Raw genomic sequence first — 13,419 nt, 5'->3', positions numbered from 1 at the left:
TGTAATCTGTAAATTATGCAAATTAGCACCAATTAAGCTTCAAACCTTCACATGGAATTGTGTTCCAAACCTTCGAAGATATGAATTGACCCTTTGGGACAGCCCTAGGAAAAATATCTAAATGGCTCAAACCTAAAACCCACCTTAAGCACAAGATAATATGTGGTTGGATTATACATTTATCAGTTCCTATCGAGCTCATTCTGAGAAAATTAGCTTCTGAGAACTCAGGGCACCATTGATACCATTCAATAGTGCCAGCACCTTCTGGATTCATAGTACTTAGCTGTTTTTTTATATTTATCTGGAAACGTGTGTTTGGCTTTAGTTCACAGAAATGACCTCTTAATTCAAGCCAGAATCCAACTAAACAGATGGCTACTTTGAACCTGTTTTATCTGAGGTCAATGACCTATCCTTAGTTCATGAACAATACTGTCATTACCATAATTGCTTGCAGATCATAATTAAGCCAACAACCTCATATCCAGTGCAGTGTACATTACCTTCTAGAGAATAAGCTAAGCTGATACTTATTAATAAATAAAGAGCTTAAAGAAGAGGCAGTATATTTTAGCCTTTGTTCTTTAATGTGCTTATACATGACAATATCGAGATATCTAGAATTGCAGTAAGCTAGCTGAACAGATGTTAATTCATTGTATTTTTATTTTTTTAAGATGCAGGTTGTATTATTTTAAACATTAAATTCAAATTGACCCAAAACTTTTACAAATGTGAAGTTTTAATTGTGATTGATTCAATGACAAATACATTTGTTTGGTGTGGTTTGAATGTATTTAGAATGTCAGTTTTTCAGCCTCAAGAAAAACAACTATATGTATATTAAATATTTTGATGCAGCCAGTCAGTTATAGTGAAGAGCCAATAATGTAACTTAATATATTTCCTTCAGCTGATAAGGTATGATGAATTCTATTTTGAGTGTATGTGCATTATTGTTCGAATAAGGAAAAAAAGGAAGAGGAAAAAAAAATTAATATCCACTGCTGCCACTGGCATTTTCTTTATGGCTAACTTTGGTCAGTGTTAAATTGTTAAAGGAAGCTGTGCTTTATGAAGGTTATGCATTCTATTACAATCGAGTGACTGTGTCAATAAATAAAACTGGTGATTATACCGTAAAAGTGTCTGCAGTCTACAACAGGGTCTTCTCCAAGGCAAATATTTTCTTGCCAGACTTCCAAGGTTGCATTTGCCTGACTGTTGTCCTAATCTATTGCAGTTTATAGCTTTCGTTGTTATTTTCTTTTATTTTTAAGGCTGTTAACCGTAAGCCATGCTGTTTTGTTTTTTTAACTCTCAGCATGGGGTAATATTTATAAACATTTTTCTAGCAATAACTACAAGTCTTTCTGACAAATTCTAGTATTATGTGCTTTCTCGCTTTATGGATATCTGTAGGTCGTTAGGGAAAACAAAACTGATTTAATGGAAGATATTTTACTACCCAGTGGTTTGGTGTTAGTTACAGTTCCTAGTAATAATACAATACATTCTGCAAGTACTCCTTTCTCGCTATGGTTAACAAAAATGAGCCTTGGTATGCATTACCTTTCACAAGGAAAAGTTTAAAGGAAAATCAATGTTTTGTATCATGGATTCCAGACCACAATGCACACATACAGGAAGAACTAGTATTTTTACATACAAAAGTACAGAGGCAGAATGGGTAAAGAAGGTCATTCTTTTTCTCTTCGCGATTTAGTTCCTGATTTCAATTTCGTATCTATTCTCCCAATCAAATGAGGCAGTAAGGAGACCTCGTCATGAAATTGGTATGAGTTGTAGCTTGAAATCTTTTCTTAAGACGTTGTCAAAAACTGCATTAATGGGTATACATTGTATTGATGGGTGAAAAGTGCGAGGTTATATGGATGAATAAAGGAATATCTTAATTATTTTAAACTCCAAGAGAAAGGAGTATGAAAGAAAGAATCAGTGAGATGTTGTCCTAATGAATTTTAGTTTCTCCGCTAAAGTCTGGCTTTTATAACAACTGTTTGTTGTTCTTTTGTGGGTGCACAAGGGGGATGTATCCATTAAGCAGAATAGTAAAAGAACAATCACACTGAGTCATGCTGTCATGTGAATAAGCAGTATTAATCTAATTTGTAATACTTAACAATCCAGTGTGTTTAATACATGTCTCTCTGTCTCATTACCGATAATACAAGTTTGGGAAGTTTTTTTCAGTAGCTGAACCATACTACCAGTAGGCTGGCCCAATTGGAGAAATTGATTGTTGCATCCATGCAGAATGAGAGCTCAATATTTTTTTATTATTTTCTCTAACCAATTCATTAGTGAGAACTTCAGACTGACAATCTGCTGAGCAAATGCAAAATGGATCTAGATCGGTCATGGAATGGAATGGGCATCTACAATTATGATATTCAATTGAATAGTCTTGTTACAGTACAGTTTTCTTCTCTGACCCCAGAAATTGTGATTTTTGTGTATGAATCCAACTGTTTGTTGATTGACTGATTGTTTGTTCAGTCACAATAGCTCTAAGGGATCAAGCTGTCTTTGTGAAGATTAGATGTGTCTCCCGGTCGGGTTTTGATGATGTTGTATGGCTTGTTTGGATACTGGCAGAGAGCTTTCAATGTTGTAAGTGGGAAAGCAGAGGATTATGGTGACACTGAATCCCTGGAAACACTCCAGTAGAAAATTGGACTTGTTCCAGAGAAATGGGCTTTGAGTGTACGTACTGCACGAGGAGTGACAATTAGAGGTTAATTCATCTGTGGCTTTGTTATCCCACTTTGTTCAGCTAAGGTTTTGTGCAGAGCTCTGGAGATAGAAAATAACCAGTGCTGAGCATTAACACTTGCCCTGTATCTCTTCAGAAATAATGTAATATACCATATCATTTGCAGAAATTGGTGTTTATAGGAATTGGCACACATGTTCAAATTGCTAGCTATGTAGTGCCAGAGTTTTTTTTTTTGGTTTTAAATTAGCTACTTCTTAATATTTTCGTTATTATTGTGACTGATGTCATTCTGTTTGGATGTAGGCCCAGTTGCGGCCTGCTTAAAAATTCCAACCATCTGTGGTTGGAGTGATGTAGTGTAGTGTAGTGTAGTATATTATATGTTTTTGATCAGTGTACAAAGGGAGGGGAAAATTTTATATTTTGATAAGTAAGCGGGGTATAGTTGCACATCATTTGAAAATTTGGTTTCCTTCAAAATAGCCTTGCAGGTAGAAACTTCTGTGACATTAAGAGTAAGTCAGTTTGATTATATTGCTAGGGAATGGAGTTTGTTATAATTGAAGAACAATATAATAAATGTGATTGTTTTAGATTTTGTCATTACCGGGGAACAATCACCAGGATGATTTCTAGTGCTCTTCTGTCTGTAGCGGCTCATTTTCTTACTCACAGCAGGGAAGCTGGGTAGAAGACTTCCACTCTAGACCAAGACTTCAACTGACACGTTTTGATTTACACTCTATAATGTATAATGTTACTTGCAAATTTAAAAGTTTTTGTTATGAACTTGATAGAACTGATAGGATTTATCTGACCATGGACACACAATCTTGTTTATAAATGAAAAAGGATACAGAGTCATATTTTTATCAGTTCAACAGAATTAAAAAACAAACAATCACAATGTCTTGAAGTCCTGGATCAAAAACATTTTCCTCTAGTAAGGTGGTAACAGCTACATTTTAAGAAGCATCATTACCAGTATCTGGACTTTTTCCAATATAATTTGACTATTGTCCTGCTTACCCCTACACGGCATCTTAATTTGTCCTTCTGTTGGTAGAAAGACTTGTCTGAACATGCTCTAACATGCATTCTTCTATTACAGTGTACAGAACATGTAGTTTTATTTATAACTAGCAATTTAATAGCATGACATATCTGCCTGGAGAAATAATAGCTCAGAAAGAGGTTCTTTTACGAGTCGCAGTAGCATGAAGGGCATTCTTTCTCATCAGTGGTCTGATATGCATAAACCATTTATTTTTTCTGCAGTCAACCCATTCTACTGTGAAATGTCCACATGAATAGGTCAAAAGGTCAATTAATACATGAGACAGTAAATCATTTAAAACCAGAGAGGGTATAACGGCTCAATTTCCTGATATTAAAGGTGATTAACTTTCAGTTTACACCCGACTAGCTGGTGGTGTAGAGTAGGAGGCTGGACTGGGAGGATGTTACCTTATATTCACCTCGGTTTCCTCACAGTAAACATTACTTAAGGCAGTTTCCATAAAATCGTGTGTGACCTGCTAGTTAGGGTGGGTTGAGTTCAGTCCTCCCCTAGAGCAGCAGCATGGTAAGCAATCGGATAACTGCATAAATATAGGGGGCTGAAGCTGCCAACCTACTTCCTCCCATTGAGAGAAGACCAACCCTGCAGGACAACTTCAAGGCAGATGATAAGTGGCAGGCATTCATAACCTTGGCCTCTGAAGCTACACATTAGCTGCGTCAGTAACCACTGTGCTGAACCATGATATATGCAGCCTGATTCCCAAGCTTATTGGCAGTGGTCTTTTCACCTTTCAGAAGGGTGTGTGTCTGTGTGTGTCTGTGTGTGTCTGTGTGTGTCTGTGTGTGTCTGTGTGTGTCTGTGTGTGTCTGTGTGTGTCTGTGTGTGTCTGTGTGTGTCTGTGTGTGTCTGTGTGTGTCTGTATAAAATAACGTAGTGCCGCTGATTGAATTTTGCGTCGTGCGGTTGGGAAACCATGGTGCCATGTCCACATTAACTAACCAACCTTACATATTTTTTGTATTCCCCCCCCCCCCCGCAACAGCAACAGCAACAGCAAACCATCTACCCCACAATGGTTAGTACAGCGCTGAGCTTCATGCAGCCTCAGCCGAGGTCAAGCACTCCATTTCTAGCTTCTCAAGGGCTTTCTCTATGTGTTGCCAGTGTACTGGTAAAACAGACTTTAAACTCTTGTCAGTACAGTTACTGGTGCATGCATCACAGCCCCACTCAAATAAACCTGTCACAACACAGAGTCGGCAGCTAGAGAAGAGTACAAGGGCAGGCCTCTAGCTTTTCATTCGAGCAGCACTAAACGTGCGCAGAGTGCCCAATTATTTCAGCATTATTGAGCAAGCCTACAGGAGGACCCAGGCCTCGCTACATTAGATTTTCTTTAGTAATTTGCTCAAGTACCGCTGAGGACACTTAAAGGGCTTAAAATGGTGGCTGCAACCAGCTTCCTTTCTGGGTTATTAATTCAGTTTTTTCCTCCTCCCCCCAACACCCTCTCTCTCTGTCTCTCTGTCTCTCTTTGTCTCTCTCTCTCTCTCCGTCTGTGTGAAATTAACTCACGCTGTATGCTGTGCCGTTGCAACATTTGTTTAAACACTAACTTTCTCAAAAATCACCTACTGCTAAGGTGTTTGTTTTATTTTTGTTCCGTAAATAAAACAGCTTTTGAGATCTGTATCAATTTGACTTTCTTCTTTTAGATTTTTTCAGTAACAGTGCTGTGATTTATCAGGGATTTTACACCAAAGTATACTTTTCTTTTGATTATTATTTGGAATCGCCAATAGTGCTAATACATCTCGGCTCGTCGCCATGTTCCCCACCACTACACTTGGGGAGGTTAATAAATTTGACTGGGATCCTCCAATCCTAGCCACCCTTAAGCCACCTGTCATTTTACATGCTGCAGGCTATATAGCCTGCACGGGAGGTTCAGCGCCGATTGGAGGAGCAGCACATCCCTCACGGCGGAAATGCAAACCTACAGGCCAAGGTACACTGCAGGGGATGCTTGTTAGCAACGAGCCAAGAAAGAACCGGCTGATTTAGCCCTCCCTAACCCGGTCAGCGCTAGCCAATTATGCTCTGCCGCTGAGCATTCCCGGTCACAATCGGCAAATGACATTAGCTGGGATCACAACAGCAAACCACAGTCTGCGCTTTTACCGACTGAGCCACTCAGGAAGGACAACACCATTTTTGTGACAAACCTAATATTTCTAACTTGAGTGCTGTAATCAATGATTTATTTTTCCATTACCCCCCTTCCTACCCATACATTTTCCCTTTCAGAAACTATGGTGTCACTGTTGGAAAGTTCTTGGTAAATTTGACCCAGTGTAATATAGTGTTTGTGTGCATGTTGAAATGGGTTGAATATCTGGGCCCTTTTCTTCACAGCAGCAGCAGCTTCAGGCCCAGCATCTGTCACATGGTCATGGACTTCCAGTACCTCTGACGCCTCACCCCACGGGATTGCAGCCCCCCACCATTCCTTCCGTAGGCAGCAGTGCGGGGCTCCTGGCCCTCTCCAACGCTCTTGGGGGACACCCACAGCTACCAATCAAAGATGAGAAGAAACACCATGACAACGATCACCAAAGAGGTAGGAAAGTCATTCTAGTGCTCCATAATGTTCATCTATACCGCCAAGAAATAAGTTTAAAATTAGTACCATCACGCATTGCACTTGAATTTAATTCAGTCAAATCAAAACCAAAACATCGACATCAACATCAAAACCCCAAATGCATAAAGAAGCACTGCTTTTAAAAGAGGACTATTCTAATCTGGATACCAGCCTTTTCTTTTTGTTGTCATACTTTTATTAATTGTAGTTATGATGAGTATATCATTAAATATGCAGCTGGAGGCTGAAATACAAACTTTGTAAATATATAATGTACAAATATAATTATATTGACGGACTTGCTAATGTATGCTCCTGTTTGCTTATTTTGAATTCAAACTAATTCATTACTTTACTCTGATTACTTATTTTCCCTTACGTAGTTACACTGGGTATATAATGTCATGGCTCTTACAGAGGTTACTGTGCTCTGTAAGACAGGAACAGGTCTTTACATTTTTATAAATGAACAGAAAGAGGTTTTGAGAAACTAATTTTAAATCCATCCATCCATCCATCCATCCATTTTCGAAACCGCTTATCCTGATGAGGGTTGCGGGGAAGCCATAGCCGATCCAGGCAGGCATAAGGCGCAAGGCAGGAATACACCCAGGATGGGATGCCAGGCCATCACTGGGCAACACACACATGCAACAACACACACACACACACACACACATGCAGTTCATAAATAAATTTGTAAAAGTATACTTGGCGGATGCCCAGCAGGAGAATGCTGGCAGTTTTTTGTTTAGAGTGACTGTTTTATAGAGCTGAGTGAAAACTCAATAGTGCCCTCTATGACACAAGTTGCCCAGATCCTTTTGTCTCCGCTCTTGTTTTTTTTACTTTTGGAGGTGTGATTCGTTCAGCACACACCTTGTATTTATATTTATTTAATGCAGGGTTTAGTGATCAGTGTAATGCAGTTTTAAGGGAAATGTATTCATTCATTAATTTATGAACTTTTCTGTAATAGGCTGGTGTAGATCAGATTTTCTCTCTCCTGCTAGGATTTAGAGATTTCAGATTGTACCCTTCTCTTTCCTTGGATTGTATACTAAAATTGCTGAAGTTTAGTTATGCTTGTTTTTGCGTATATTCTCTTGCTACCTGAGTGTTCCAACATTAAATAGAGGATAATTCTCAGTGTTGAGTTTGGAGAAATTACATGGTAATCATATTGCTATTGAGTCCTATTGCTTTATCAATGGACACAAAGGCATGGCGTGATGCAAATTTGCTTCTCTTATGCACTTCCTGGCAGAAAGCTTTATTTGCTGGAAAAGTTAATTAGCATTAAAAATCAAATCATATGCAAAAGAGCTACATAGTATCGGGCAGATCGCATATAGTAAGACATTAACTGACAACATAAACTATTTCTTTAGACTGCTTTCCATTCGTCAAGAAATAAGCTCCTTATGCAAATCTTCCAATTAACATTGTTTTCATTTGCCAGTATTCAGTTGTAAGCAGGGTTGTCGGCATTTACCATCTTACTATGCAAACACTTCATTTTCTGTGGTATTTATTTTATTGAAAATAGTAAACAATACATTTCATCTTTAAATCCCTTTTCTGACATAAAGATTATAATATAAATACAAGTGTTTAATCTTAAATGACCCCTCTGAAGGTTTTTATGTGACACTTTCCATTGCTTTGTGTTTTTTCCCTCAACAGGTGGTTTATGAATATGTCCAATGATCTTTAAAATACACACACATCTTTGAGGATTTTGTTCAGTATTTATTCTTGTCATTTTGGTGTTCAGTAACGTAATTCAAATGTTTTTTTTTTTTTTTTTTCTTCACTTTTTTGAAAACTGCTGCATTATCGATGTTTCCTACAACAAAAACACAGATAGAGACTCAGTAAAGGTAAGTGTATTTTATGTTTGCAAAATCAAAGTTAAAGATTTCTAAGAGAAAAAATACTTTAAAATGTTTTCTGTCTATCCTATCAAACTGATGCATCATATTTATACAGAATAAATAACTACACTTGCAGCTATAAGCATGGTGTTAAACAATGGAGATTGTCAAAATATTAATGAATTAAAACATAGTTTTTATTGCATTATCACTGCAAAAAAATTAGCAAATCATATTGCAGTTCTTCACCCATGACGATCATGTAAACTTGAGTTAATGTAAACATCTTTACAAAGGTGCAGAGTGCAGTTGGGTTCAATTTGTTTTTCTTATACATAATTTTCATGTTGAAATCAAAATAAATACCTGTTTTGTTTTTGTTTTTATTTATATACGTTTTCTCAAAATAACTAAAATATCGGCAAAAATGTAGTAGCAGACAACACAGGAGTGGAAAATAATTATATATATATATATATATATATGTATTTTATTTGGCGATTTAAAAAATAATAACAAGGGAAAAATAAAAGTCGTTCTGTTAATTGTTTCTAACCTTAGCAAACTTATTTCTACAAATAGCATCCAGGTTATCTCACAAGAACTGATGTGCCTCTAGAATTTAGTCATTTCAGTGGTGGCTGCAGGAAGCTAAATTGGCCTTTCTCCATTGCTGATTTGGCAGAGGAGCAGGCTGATTAAATTCAAATGGCTGGTGATTACACTAGCAATTTAAGTTGGCATAACCTTTAAAACTGTATACAAAAGTCTCCAATTACAAAGTGTAAATTAAACGGGCGTAATAGATTTCCATAGCAGAACTGCTGTGCTCTTTTTTTTCTAGTTTTGGGAACAATGTGGATAGATACATAATATTATTGGCATCTCTTTGGATGATATACATTTACTGTGCTGTGTTTTTTGTTCTTCGCCATGATTCTTGAAACACCAAGGATCTTTGGTTTGAATTAGAAGATTAAATGCTTATGTGTGTGGGTTGGGGACACATTTCACAAAGCCATCATAAATTGGTATTCAGCATTTATATAGAATTGTTATTCACAAGTTAAGATTTCCTTAGTAAAGCTATAAGAAAAAAAAAACTGAGATATGGCTTTAAAGCCCTTAGTTTTGCAGTTAGTTGATTTAAATGTGAACTCTATTTAAATGTCTACCGTGGATTAATGGATGCTTTGAATTCAACACCCGTTGTCTGTGGTGAAGTTTTGCTGTACCGATTTACCCTTTGGATAAGCTGAATTAGCGATAAGGCAGGCTTATTAGTTCTGCATTGTTATATCATTTAAGATAATTCCTGTAAACCGTGACATTTCCTTGCTGTGCTGACTTTTTAAAACATCAGAGTAATTTATTTCAGCACTAAGGGACTGCTGCCAGGCTATCAAGGTAAAATACTTTGCTAATTTCTTTAAACGTTCTCCTCGCTGCCCAGAGCAGCAGTTTGTCGCTTGTACTATTGATCGGTTGCCCCTTTTGTTCCTGTGTGTGAAGAGAGGCTCTTTATGATTGTCTACTATGCAGCTTGCAGTGATGCTTAACAGCTAGAGTGTGCCACTTGCTTGCAGTCACTGTCTGTGTTGAGATTGAAGTTTTTTTATTCCTGCAGGGTAGCAGTCTCTACCATTAAACAGATAATGATTATGACAAAATAAATCTTAATTTTCAATGAATCCCTACCCTTGTCTTGTATGCAAACAAGCAATACTTATCAGATGTTAATACAGAGACATTTATGGCCATTTAATAAAATGAAAATGGCAAATTTAAATGCATGATTCCTGAATTCCTTTCCCTCCTCCTTTGCTCACCATTTAAATGATTTCAGTGTCTGGGGAGACATCCCAACCCTCTCTTGCTAATTGTCTCCAACTGGTTGCGTTTACTACAGGTAACATTGTATTGTTAGCAGAGTATGTTTGATTTCCCCAACCTTCTGCTACGCTTAATTGTGTGAAATATCATATTTGCTTTGAAGAGGATGTCTAGCGACTCATTAAACGCAGGAGGGTGTGTTAGTGGTTTCTACCTGCTCTTCAAGGAATCGCATCCAACAACCCACTTAGATGTGTTGGTGAGAACCGTAGAGGTGTGGTAGTATAGAGAGGGTGGAAGCTATAATCAAAATGCCCACACAGACAATGAAATGCTATTGTTTAAAATTATTTGTCCACAATAGGGTGTACAATCAGTCTGGGGTTTGGAATGTATGTAAAAGTAATTCTACAGTTACATATGTGTATGCATGTTTTCATTTATTTATTCAAGAGCTTCATGTCAGATCTAAGGATGTAACGGTTTCACGGTGCACCTCGGTTTTAAAACAGATGGTTGTCATACTGTTGCCATTTTCTCATTCAAGGTATTGCATTAAAGGTGTTTTTTTTTAACATTAAAAGTTGTAATTATACTTTTCTAAATATGCCCTGAAAGTTTCATTTAACATCAGTTGCTTATAAGGTGGGATTTTTTTTTTTTTTTTTTTTTTTTCTTAGACCGTTTAAAAAAAAAAAAACAATGTACCCGGAAGAACGAGTGTGTGACGTCACACCAGGTATTTCACTGATTTAAACCACTGGCGCTAAATGCCAGATGACAGGGAAAGTGATGTTACTTGGTTGGTTTTGTGTGAAAGTGTTGTTGTGGACAACAATTCACGCCCACAGTCCCCGATATCAGATATAGGAGAGCAGGATGACATATACACTTAATTTTATTTTATTCGATTAATATGCGGTGGGGCACAGTTGTAATCCTGTTGCACTTTTGAGACAGACTCCTTAACTGTGAGAAATTAACCTGATAATTAGCTCCTACACCTTCGCTCAAATTAATAATAGTACTTAATTATCATGCATGGCAAATAATGGTATAATATTGTATATAATATATTTTACAATATGCTTTTTATGGATTTCATTATTATCAATCATAATAACATTTGTTCATATGTATACACAATTACGTTAAAGTACTTCAGTTTTTGTTTGTTAAACTGTATTAAAAATTGCCATAATGTGCAATTACTCTCCCAATCAGTAAAATTGCTCGGCTGTTCGGAGGCGGGATGTAGAACTGATCATCTCAATTACTTGTTTGTTGACCAGTCAGTCATTCAGCAACCTGATTAATTTTAGCGAGAGTGTAGGCATAATTAACACATTTATTTAAATTTAGCAGATAATTTTGAACCCCGTCCTGTCTCAATGTCCCGGGATTGCGGGTCCAGGTGGCAGCACAGAGCAGCGCATCACAGAGAGGCGTGTCTTCCAGCTCAGGAATCTGCATGAAATAGCTCGTCATTGGAGTTTTTTAAGGCTTTAATAATGCAGAGATGCTTTTGCTACGTTCCTGAATATATTCATATATATATTCATTCATATATATTCATATATTATACACCTATTCACCATGATATCTGTCCCTTGAGTGCGTTATTATGTTTGGTAACGGGTTTTTGTCAGCACTAGTACAGCAAAACAGTCTGAGAGATGGCGAGCAGTATCTGGTGTGACCACATAAAAACTACACATAGTTGTTTTGACCTGCCAGCAGTACTTTAACATTGAATTCTGAAAAAAGTAAAACAAATGATGATATCCCACCTTTAATATGTCTCTGAGTTTATCAAACATATTTAATACATTAAAAATTAAATATTAGCAATACACCATAATACCGTGATATTTTGTGTGACGGTTTTCATACCATGAAATCTCGTACCATTACCCCTGTAGTCAGATTTGTATTCAATTTGTTTTATTTGTGCTTTTGTATCCGACCATAAGAAAGAGATCCATAATATTTCAGGCTGGCATCTTATTTCTTCATCACCTTTCCTGGAGCCTCTCTTGCTATGCTATAAAGACAGACAGGTACTCCCACTTAATGTGTTTCTGCCTTCAAGGAAAACCCTGCAGAAGGATACTTGTATTAATAATTTCACCTTGGGGAGGCCATTCTGCATCACTGGGAATCCATGGAGAGTTATGATTTTGCAGTAGGACCAGTTTCTCCCATCTGTTACACAAGGCTGCTGCCTTAGTCCTGTGCACTAGCTTTAAGTAATGTGCACTTGCTTTAAAAATGGCACCCCAGCAGATTTCATCTGAACCACAGGCTGGGTGTTGAGCCTGGTTACTTTGTCTTTTTGTGTGAGAATGATCTGTTTCTGCATTGGAAACTGCTTCTTACAAATGTGTGTGTATAGGTCTGTACAGTGCATCCGGAAAGTATTCACAGCACTTCACTTTTTCCACATTTTGTTATGTTACAGCCTTATTCTAAAATTGATTAATTATTTTCCTCAAAATTCTACAAACAATACCCCATAATGACAATGTGAAAGAAGTTTGTTTGAAATCTTTGCAAATTTATGAAAAACTAAAAACAAAAAAAGTACATAAGTATTCACAGCCTTTGCCATGACACTCAAAATTGAGCTCAGGTGCATCCTGTTTCCACTGATCATCCTTGAGATGTTTCTACAACTTGATTGGAGTCCACCTGTTGTAAATTCAGTTGATTGGACATGATTTGGAAAGGCACACACCTGTCTATGTAAGGTCCCACAGTTAACAGTGCATGTCAGAGCACAAACCAAGCCATGAAGTCCAAGGAATTGTCTGTAGACCTCCGACACAGGATTGTATCGAGGCACAGATCTGGGGAAGGGTACAGAAAAAATTCTGCAGCATTGAAGGTCCCAATGAGCACAGTAGCCTCCATCTTCCGTAAATGGAAGAAGTTTGGAACCACCAGTACTTCTTAGAGCTGGCCGCCCGGCCAAACTGAGCAATCGGGGGAGAAGGGCCTTTGTCAGAGAGGTGACCAAGAACCCGATGGTCACTCTGACAGAGCTCCAGCATGTCTCTGTGGAGAGAGGAGAACCTTCCAGAAGAACAACCATCTCTGCAGCACTCCACCAATCAGGCCTGTATGGTAGAGTGGCCAGACGGAAGCCACTACTCAGTAAAAGGCACATGACAGCCCGCCTGGAGTTTGCCAAAAGGCACCTGAAGGACTCTCAGACCATGAGAAACAAAATTCTCTGGTCTGATGAAACAAAGATTTAACTCTTTGGCCTGAATGGCAAGCGTCATGTCTGGAGGAA

At 37.7% G+C, this 13,419-nt stretch overlaps 1 protein-coding gene across 3 annotated transcripts in view; it reads left to right on the top strand.

Annotated features, from left to right (window-relative positions):
• LOC136754889 (transducin-like enhancer protein 4) overlaps positions 1–13,419 on the top strand; it is a 70,131-nt gene that overhangs the window by 21,277 nt on the left and 35,435 nt on the right. Inside the window, exons 7-9 of one of the 3 annotated variants that reach the window (XM_066711100.1) lie at positions 4,810–4,842; positions 6,183–6,387; positions 8,278–8,294. In XM_066711100.1, coding sequence (XP_066567197.1) covers positions 4,810–4,842; positions 6,183–6,387; positions 8,278–8,294 — 255 coding nt within the window. The remainder of the gene's footprint in view (positions 1–4,809; positions 4,843–6,182; positions 6,388–8,277; positions 8,295–13,419) is intronic. The other 2 variants (XM_066711103.1, XM_066711101.1) reach the window with 2 other exon arrangements.

Source organism: Amia ocellicauda, chromosome 8 (assembly GCF_036373705.1).
Source record: "Amia ocellicauda isolate fAmiCal2 chromosome 8, fAmiCal2.hap1, whole genome shotgun sequence".
Taxonomy (NCBI): domain Eukaryota; kingdom Metazoa; phylum Chordata; class Actinopteri; order Amiiformes; family Amiidae; genus Amia; species Amia ocellicauda.
The sequence above is the reverse complement of the archived record's forward strand: the minus strand, read 5'-3'. Positions and strand labels throughout refer to the sequence as shown.